This window comes from Salvia miltiorrhiza, chromosome 2 (genome assembly GCF_028751815.1).
Source record: "Salvia miltiorrhiza cultivar Shanhuang (shh) chromosome 2, IMPLAD_Smil_shh, whole genome shotgun sequence".
Classification (NCBI taxonomy): domain Eukaryota; kingdom Viridiplantae; phylum Streptophyta; class Magnoliopsida; order Lamiales; family Lamiaceae; genus Salvia; species Salvia miltiorrhiza.
Genome location: NC_080388.1, coordinates 62,215,678 through 62,225,916, shown reverse-complemented (window position 1 = coordinate 62,225,916; position 10,239 = coordinate 62,215,678). Strand labels below are relative to the sequence as shown.

General features: G+C 32.4%; 1 protein-coding gene across 1 annotated transcript; it reads right to left on the bottom strand.

Annotated features, from left to right (window-relative positions):
* Positions 1 to 2,395: 2,395 nt before the first annotated feature.
* On the bottom strand, positions 2,396 to 3,730 carry LOC131010919 (heavy metal-associated isoprenylated plant protein 24-like). The gene is made up of 2 exons (XM_057938626.1): positions 3,411 to 3,730; positions 2,396 to 2,816 (listed from the first exon to the last, which is right to left on the bottom strand). Exons 1-2 carry the CDS (start codon positions 3,562 to 3,564, stop codon positions 2,521 to 2,523), a joined length of 450 nt encoding a protein of 149 aa, XP_057794609.1. The 5' UTR covers positions 3,565 to 3,730; the 3' UTR covers positions 2,396 to 2,520.
* Between the last annotated feature and the right edge of the window lie 6,509 nt (positions 3,731 to 10,239).

Here is a 10,239-nt window from a genome sequence, read left to right as displayed (position 1 = left end):
TCAGTCGTGCTTTATTAGAGTACAATCCAGAATTTAGAAACGATTGATATGAATGAAATCAAATAACTACAAACATATTACTAGTTATTTAAAATATATATGAATTACTAATTTGTACTTAGTATGAATCACTGGATAATCTTATTAAATAATTATAGGTATTCTGAATCCGTGATAGGCTATCGGGAAAAGCATGAGACATAATTTAAATCGTGGGTGCAGAACTAAGCAAGGCCAAAAAAATCACAACGCTAATGAAATTACATAATTATATGCATTAATTATTCAAGCAATTCCAGTTCGTGCTATTCTGAAGAAAAGTCCATACCTTAGATACAATTAATATGTATACCGGTCATGAATCACATAGTTGATTGCATGAATTAATTAATATAGAATTGAATCGGATTAAAAATAATTTTCGATTCGTGCTGTATCAACGGATGATTCATGCAATTTAATTTTTGATTTTTTCTGTATCAGCACGTAATTCATGCAATTCGTATAGAAGTAATAAGTATGTGTTGTTTGGCATACATCTGGAAAATAAATAATTAGACCTGGATGATTCGAAGAGAGAAGTGAGAAGAAAAACGTACCAGACAACTCTATATGCAACAATTAAATTACTATATGATTTTTGGATTGACCCATATTCTGTATTTTGCGGCAGAGAGTAGAGAGAAATATGTACTTGGTTAGGATTTAATGTGTAAAGATATGTTTTGATATGGGAATTATTAGATACGATTATGGTAACTGAATCTGCTAAATTAAAATGACAAAAAAATCCCTAAAGCTTATTAGCGTATATTTAGTGGCTGATCTTTAGGATGAAATCAAGCCATAGGATCTATAAAAATAAAGGGGTGAGATCCGTTCCTATTTTATACAAAAAAAGCTGTTTTTATTTTAGCCCACCTCTATATATATATATATATATATATATTGTGTATATTGTAGTGGATTATTTGTGTAAGTTATTTTAATATAATACGTATATATTATATTAGTTTTAATTTTGCCATCTTTGTTTTGATTTTGGCCAAAATTGAAATTCGGGATAAATTTAGAATTGATTAAAGTTGATGTATTTCTGCTATAACTTTACAAAGTTGGATAAATAGCAAAAAAAATTAAAGATATGTTGTGAAATATCGATCTATAAAAATAATTAAAAGTTTCAAAAAAAATTTCTAGACTAATAGAAACCTTGAAAGAAAAATATGTAGATATTTGGAGGAAATTTTAACTAGATAATAATGAACATTAGATAAAAATGTTTTATCAAGATCTTGATCATTCAATTGATATGTCTCCAACTATAAAATGAATTTATCTTAATTTTAAGACTACTATATTGATTAGAGCTATTTTATATAATATAAATAACTCATAAATTTTATATTGTAACCAACATATATTCTCAATTATAATATTAAAAAATATCCTCAATTTGTAGGGGTGTGCAAACCCAACCCGGACCCGCCAAACCCGCCCGGACCGATGGGTTCGGTCCAAACCGAACCGGCCCACTATATGTGTTCGGGTCGGGTTGGGTCAAATTTTAAGGACCGAAAATTTTTCGGGTCGGTCCAGGTCGAAACCAAGTCGAACCCGCCGAACCCGGACCGACCCGATCTATTATTAATTTAATATTTATTTTATATATTTAAAATTTATAATAATACGTATTAAATTAAAATTCTAACCCTACACCTTAATGTTACACACACTATAAGCTAGTAGTAATACAGATATATATATATATATATATATATATCTCACGAAATAAACAAACTAATATTTTAATTAAACAAGCTCTTCCGCTGCATCACTAACCACTTACAGAGTTTGGTTATTATGGGAATCCTATATTTTTCGTGACAAAACTATTATATTTGTAATGAAATTTATCCCATTAATTATCGTATTTTTAATATTTTAGATTTGAAAAATAGGCACAAAAACAGGTGCCAAAACAGAAAATAAATAAATAAAGATGTACCGGGTCTGACCCGGATCGAACCGGACTCGTTGCTCGGGTTCGGTCCGGTCCCGGGTCGGCCCGAACAAAAGTCTCGGTCTGGGTCGGGCCATTTTTCTGAAATTTTCGAGTCTCCAAACCTGGCGGGTCGGTCCGGGTCCGACCCGCTGCACACCCCTATCAATTTGTAACCGTATCACACGGGAATAAAACTAGTGAAGCAGTAAAGAAATATAGTTTTATTTGATTGAAATTTGGAGCCGACTGATGTATCGTCTGCTTTAATTAATATACTAGCAAACTAATAGCAAGACTGTTCGTTGTTAAAGATGGTTGAATTATCAAGTGAACTGTATTTATAAAATTGAAAAACGGAAAATAATTTAAAAAACTCGGTATATAAATATATACCTTAAAACACCATATATATTATAATTCAAACGGCCCCAAAAATTTTAGGGTCGGCCTGACATATATTTCTATATATTTATACTCGGATCCAAGCACAAACAGTTTGGTATGTGGACAAAAATCTACATGATCGCGCAAGCGTGGGGGTTGTCGTCGCTGAACATGAGAGCATACTTCTCCTCCACGGGGTTTAGGGTACCGACGCCGGGCTCGTCGGTGCCGCGCACGTGATTGGCCGGCGCTTTCTTGTCGTAGACGCCACTAGCGTAAGGATGAGCGATGAGGCCATATGGAACATACGGCCATGGCTCCGACTTCTTCCCCGTCGACTTCGCCTTCTTCAATACCTTCTTAGCATCCACAAATCCGTACACCGTTGCCTTTTGTTGTTTCCAGTCTACAGTCACTGATTTTGCTCCTGCAACAAAACTTTATTTAGCCACAACTACGAGAATGTGATAATGATATCCCAATTTGTACCGAAGGTGATTTGAACGTCTCAAAGGAAGTGAATAACTTATCCAAAATTTTGTTTATGAGAAATTTTTCTAATAATTTGAATTACGGAGTATTTATTATTTTGGCAAAGTAAGTACTAGCGCAGAGTTGGATTCGAATACCATGCTTCATTAAACTATGGGTAAAATTCAACTTTTAAGAAAATCCATGTACGCTCTTCCTCTTGATAACCAAGCCTAACCATTTTTGTATTATGATGTATAATTCCTGTTGTATCTACATATGATTGTCACGTCTCAAGAGAATATAAAGTTTTGTTTATAAAAATTCACGAGAACAATACACCTAAACAAAATATTTCGTAGATTTCCCACCCTCTTTTAAAACGTAACAATTATCCGCAAACACAATATGAGATGTTGCGGAATCATGCAATCAAAAAACAATTTGTAGAACTCCAAATTTTAGTGTGATAACATCTTATAAGCTTGGGAAACATAATCAAAATTTCTTGAAATAAACTGCAAAAAAAATTCTAAATTTATAAATATACCTTTCATGCTAGAGAGCACATTCTTGACTCTCTCTCCACAGCCTTCACAATCCATTCTAACTTTGAGATCAACAGTGTTGAGCTGCTTTCTCTTCTTCCTCTTTGTGCTGCTTATCAAATCAGCTATGTAATCAAATGTTCCTTCAACTCCCATTTTTCTTCTTCTCTTATAAAGTCAAATCTTAACCTACTTTCCGATTCGTCGAGGAAAGAAATTTACAGCGATTTTCGAGATTGGCTATCAAAATTGTTTTCGATGAACAATGCAGATTTTTCTATTGATATATGGAATGGAGTTATCTTGCATGCCTTTTTATAGGATTTCAGGAGCCATGTAAATGTTCCTTTCTTTTTTTAATTCTAAAGTTGGATATCATTTGGCCTACGTTCAAAGTCACGAGATTCTTTTATTTATTATCGTATTTTTATTATAGTAAATATCATATATATTGCATAATTTGCATGGGTATTAGCATTTGCGGAGACTTGAAATTTATTGGAATATTGTGCAAATTATTATGTAATAGTCTCCATCAATAAATCGAATTGTCTAAAAAAATATATTATCAAACAAAATTAAGAAAATTTAGCCCTTATGAAAAAAAAATAATAAATAAAAAGTGTTAATAGGAGAATCTCTTCACTAAGATCATGAATTTGAATTGGTTAACTTTGAAGTATATCACTATTTTGATGGAATAATGAAGTCTCGTTGTGGTGAACTCAAACATGAGACATTTGGCTTCAAGCATAATCATTTTATTATTAGACTAACATACATGCACAATGTAATAATCCCTTTTATATCTCATGAGGATGTATGCTGCAAAATTATGTTAATTTTCCTTTTCGTTGGTGTTGCTCGAAAATAAATTTTAGTAACATTTTTCATTATGAATCTCGTGGCCATATATACGTAATTAGGATGTGGTTCTAGTGAGAATTATATTTTTTGTGAGAATGTGAGAATCATTATAATTATGCATTTGTTTCATTCGCCGTTAAAATTAATGTACTAAAAAAAATTGCTCCCTCCAAAATTCGAACTTAAGTGATGTATTCATTTAGCAAGATGATTCATTCGAGCCACTAAAGGGCTAGGGTGGAGCCCACCCCCACTTTTCATTTTCTTTTGTTTTGTTTATGAAATGTATGAATCTAATTAGAGAGAGGGAAAAATGGGAGCCATGTCTTAATTAGGGCACTACACACCCGGCTTAGGAAATAGTTAAAAAATTTCAATTGATTTATCGGATGATTGAGTTGAGATTGATTTTACCTGTAATCACGACTTCTATTTAGAAAGCATATTATGTGATGAAGATTGTCAAGAGTGATTTGCGAAATTGTATAAAAATGAGTTGATGAATGAAAATTTTGTCGTGTTTATTGAGAATGATATTTTCTCAACAATTGATAACGAGAAGATCTTGTAACGTTTTCAATTGATGAGTACACGTCGAAATCAACTGTCATTGTATTTTCAAATAAAAATATAAAAATAACTAGCTAGCTAAATATTTATTATTAAGTTATTTGTAATATATTCGAACGATTTAATCTATGAAAGTTTTGTTTGTCATTATTACTATTAGCTTGTTTTTTAAGAAATAAATAAATAAATTGTATGAATTGCTCAAAAGAATTAGCTCGAAGGCTACTGCCCCCAAACCACCGTACAAGTTTAGCCCTCTCTAATGATAATTCCTGGCTGTGCAGCTGGATGCATTCATTATAGATCTTGATGATCGACGAGCAAATAATTATTTGTTTTTATTTTATTTAGTGATTCTTACTTAAACATCTCCCTATATAATTATATATGTCTAGGTGGTAGAATGTGTGAATGTAAATCAAACAATGTTGTGTAAAGGATTCGTATGGTTAGTATTTTATACTCTATAAGAATGTTTATTTTGCATGATTGAGTATTTTTATGTTTAAAATTTAATTTTTTCTAATCTCATCATTTTAATGAGATATAAATTAAATAAAATAAAATTAAATGATATATATAATCGAAGGCCTTGAAATATTCTAAATTCAATCCATCTAAATAAAGTAAAATATACTCCCTCCATCCCACTCTAATAGGATCGTTTTCCTTTTTGGGATGTTCCACTCTAATAGGCACATTTTTCATTTTGAGTAAAAAATGTGTATTTAATTAGTGTGGACCACATCACTTTTCTACTACTTTTCTATTAAAAAGTAAGTTTTTTTTAATTTCTGTGTTTAAAATAAATGAGTCTATCAGAGTGGGACGGAGGGAGTAATATTTATAGGAGTAGACAAAACGGGAAAAATACATTTTAAAAAAAGGTTTTCATATCATACACGTATTACAAATTGGAGAAAATAAAATAAACTAGTAGAATCTTATGGGGGATTGACTCCCTTAGCCACGAAGTATTGGGGGTCGATGGAATATTAATTGGTTTTACTTCACCATCAAAAAAGGAAATAAAAAAAAGGTAGAATGTTCTAGATCATATTTCGGTGCCACGAGGGTGTCCCATCTATACTCCACGTGGAGATCAATGATGATCCGACGGTTGTGAAATAAGGACTATGGATGTAGAAGTTGGATATATATGTTCCTCGCCGATTGTCGTTTATCGAAAGGGCGGTGGCACTTGTGCAAAAGACAGGATATGCAAAAGTAGAATTTTAAAAAAAGAAGAAGAAATATGCCCTCAAAGTTAAAATGCTGCAAATATCAATTTGATGTTGTATATTTTGAGTACATGCACGTATACATAATTTCGCAATAATTTATTTTTAAAATAAAGGGTTTGTGTTATTGTATTTGTGTGATTTTTCATGTCGACGTGATAAGCTCAAATGAGAATATTATATATATAGTAGAAGATTATCTTGATACGATCAAATTATTGTGTGGTACATTTTGCTATTTTTATTTTTGAATACTATTTCTTATTTTTTATTTCAATATATATATATATATATATATATATATATATATATCATATTTTTAATTTGTTTCTTCTTATATTTCAACTCACATGACTGGATTCATCAAATTTAAGAATTATTCAAGTGTAAAGTCTAATATTATCTTTTCTTATTTGACTTCAAAGAGAAGGAATAAAATATTTAACTTTTATTTAATCTGTAAATTGATAGTTCTGACAATACTTTTTGAGATATTAAAAAACCAAGTATTAAATGTTAATGGTGTTCAAGATAATTGTTTACAAGTTACAAATAATCCATGAGACTTTAGTTTTACATAAATTTTATTTGCGGTCATTCATACAATACAGATTACTCATGTATTCTAACAAGACATTAGATAAATAATACTCCACTTAGAGAAGGTCTCTCATGTGGTTGTCCACATAATTTGGATCGCTCACATATTTTCATAGTACATAAATTCTTTTGTGTGGTCGTTCGTACGATGCAGATCACTTTCATATCTTAATAAAACACTTGTTAGATGAGGTGTCTTATACGAGTGGTCCGTATCGTACGGCCGAACACATGACCTAGAGACCTTATTTAACTATTATTTATGTAGTGTTGAAAGACCTTGCTCAAAAATTAATGTGAAAGGGTTGTTCTAATCAATTGAATTGTAGAAAGTGTTTTAACTATTACTATTACTCTATTCGTCCCACAAATCTTGACGCGTTTGGTTTCGACACGAGAATTAAGGAATTGTAAATTAATGTTTTAAGTATGTAGGTAATAAAGTATGAGAGAGAAAGTAATGATTATTACTTTATTTGAAAATGTGTCAAGATTCGTGGGACAGTTCAAAAAAGAATACGTGTCACGATTCGTGGGATGAAGAGGGTAATTGATTAATTGTATATAAGAATATCGAAGATGGATAATAGAAAGTGTATTGAGAAATATACCAACAAGATATTCCCGCAGATTGGATAAAGCCATGGACCACCTAATATAATATCGTTTCGCCACTTTAATTGAGTAACTTTTTTCATAATAATATTTAACTATTTTTAAGATTTGGAGTCTAAATACACCGTTTCGTAACTCATACCAGTGTTAGAAGAAGTATTCAGAAACTGAAAATCGTCTCACAAAGTACTACTCTTTACAATCTTAACATGCTTTTAAAATATCTCAAAATTTTCAAATTCTAGAACAAGAACAACCACAACAATTCTATTACTCTCAATTCGTGGACCACCATCACAATAACTCTTTTCTCGAGAATTTTTACATCCCTTATCATTGAATAAACCTCTATCCACCAAGTCACCAACCAATCTTCATATATACAAACTTATGTGCTATGTAATTAAAGAAGGTAAGAATCCACAAATGCTACAAATTGATTAAAACATCACACACTTGACGGACATATATAGTTTCATTTGCATGTCCAATTTCCAGTTTCCATTATTTCTACTGGAGTTTACAAAGTGCATTGATTTTTCCAAAAAAGCAAAAAAAAATTGGTTCATGAATGATTTGATGTATTATAGTTATATATATATTTTTAGTTATAATTCACATGCCATGATGCCAACAATCATCCACATTAGATGACTCAAACCTCCAAAATATTAATTGAAGGGAGAACATCTTACCAAATTAGTTGTGCTTTGTCATCTATAGTTATACGTTTTGAAAAATGAAAATAATATTTCTTTGACTCTATTGCTTTGATATCTCTATTGGGATGCCTTTAATGGTTAAGATGAAGAGATGAATATTTAGATAGTGGATATATAGGGTTGAATTTCAGTACAAATTAATTTAACGTAAAAATTAAGAATTTTGCACTTAATCTATAAAATTACTGCACATAATCTATAAAATAACTGCATTTTTGTGATAATAAATTACCATGTAGTAGGCCTCCCTTTGGAATTCAAACTCGATACCACTAAAGTGCAGATACTTTTGTATACACTCAAAGGCTAGAAATAGCTAATTGTTATTACTTAAATTATTATTATATAAAAGTGTTCATTATAAAATTTCACTACTACAATTTTGTACAAAAACATTTAAGAAACAATAGGGCCATCCGGCCCTATTGGTGATTGAAACTTAAATTTTGTCCACAAAATTTAAAACATCAATATTTGGCCATCTTTTATGTGCTCTACCTAATTTACCCTTTAACCCAATAGATCCAACAACTTTCTTTGACCCGGATCCAGATTTAGGGATTAACCCATGCCTTGTCTACCCCCCAGACCCCAGACCCCCAACCCCACCCACGCCCCCCACCCACCCCCACCCACCCCCAAGCCAATTTTTTTTTTTTTTACTTCCCCTGCCTTGTCTACCCCCCAGACCCCCGACCCCACCCACCCCCCCCCCCCACCACCCACCCCCAAGCCAAATTTTTTTTTTTTTTTTTAACTTCCCCTGCCTTGTCTACCCCTCAGACCCCCAACCCCACCCACCCCATGCCAATAATTTTTTTTTTACTCCCACTGCACTGCCTACCCCCTGACCCCCGACCCTACCCCCCCCACCCACCCCCAAGCCAAAAGGAACTTTTTAAACACTTCCCCTAGGGTTTAGATATTTCATTTAGGGTTTAGATTATCCATTTAGGGTTTAGATGTTCCATTTAGGGTTTAGATGATGCTGTTGTTTCTATATTTGTTCTGCATGTTTGGCACTTATGGCACTATTAGTGCCATAAGTGCTAAACAGACCATTTTACTTTATTTTATTTTGGATTTTCGTTGGCACTTATGGCACTAATAGTGCCATAAGTGCCATAAAATAAAATAATAAAGTAAAATTTTTTGGCTTGGGGGTGGGTGGGGTCGGGGGTCTGGGGGGTAGACAGGGCAGGGGGAGTAAAAAAAATTTTTGTTGGCACTTATGGCACTATTAGTGCCATAAGTGCCATAAAATAAAATAATAAAGTAAAAGTTTTTGGCTTGGGGGTGGGTGGGGTCGGGGGTCTGGGGGGTAGACAGGGCAGGGGGAGTAAAAAAAAAAATTCGTTGGCACTTATGGCACTAATAGTGCCATAAGTGCCTAACCCGACCCGCGCTCCTGATCCTGCCCGGCACGCGACCCGCGCTCCTGACCCTACCCAGTCCACCCAATTAAGGGCAAAAACGTCCCAAAGCTATAAAAATGGCCAAAATTTGTGTTTTTTCAATGTGTGGCCAGAAATTATGTTTTATGCTTCATTTTGGCTACTTCAAAATTTTACTCTAACATTTAATGTACAAATTATTTAATGAACTTTATTTAATAATCAAATTATCTAATTATTATTAATTCAACAATTTTTTATATATTTATCAATAATCAAATAATTTAATAATATTTTATTTTGCATAAATATATTGATCGTAAAGTTATAATGATTTAATATGCAATAGTAAAAAATATATAGATGTAATTATAAAAGTATAAAAAAAAATGTGAAAGAATATATAGAGAATATACTTTTGAATTTGAGTTTGTGTGCATGCATTGGAGTAAAATTAATGTTTAATGTGACAGTTACTAAAAAAGTAAATTCAGATTTGTATTTGGGTTATGGATTGGAAATGAACTTAGTTTGAGGAAATGATGCACAAAAATAACAGGTCAAAAAATGTAGGCATTACACTACCCTACAAAATTCCATTCCCTTTTACTAAAACAGGAACAATGCATAACCACAACATGAAAAGTTTCAAGGCTTTGCATCCGATCAATAACCTAAACTTTCAAATTTCGAACCCGGAAAGTTTCGTCCTCGCATCGATGATGATCGAGAAAAAGACGAAACCCCGGCCACGTCCACCGACCAATGAGGTCCCGGGCTTGATCTCGATGCTAATGCAAAGCAAGATGATATGGCGAGTAG

What these genes read in the sequence shown, in the direction of transcription:
- LOC131010919 (XM_057938626.1), bottom strand. Translation starts at nt 3,564, where the DNA reads ATGGGAGTTGAAGGAACATTTGATTACATAGCTGATTTGATAAGCAGC. An exon ending in TGTGCTCTCTAGCATGAAAG is followed by an intron (nt 2,817 to 3,410) that starts GTATATTTATAA and finishes GTTTTGTTGCAG; the next exon opens with GAGCAAAATCAGTGACTGTA.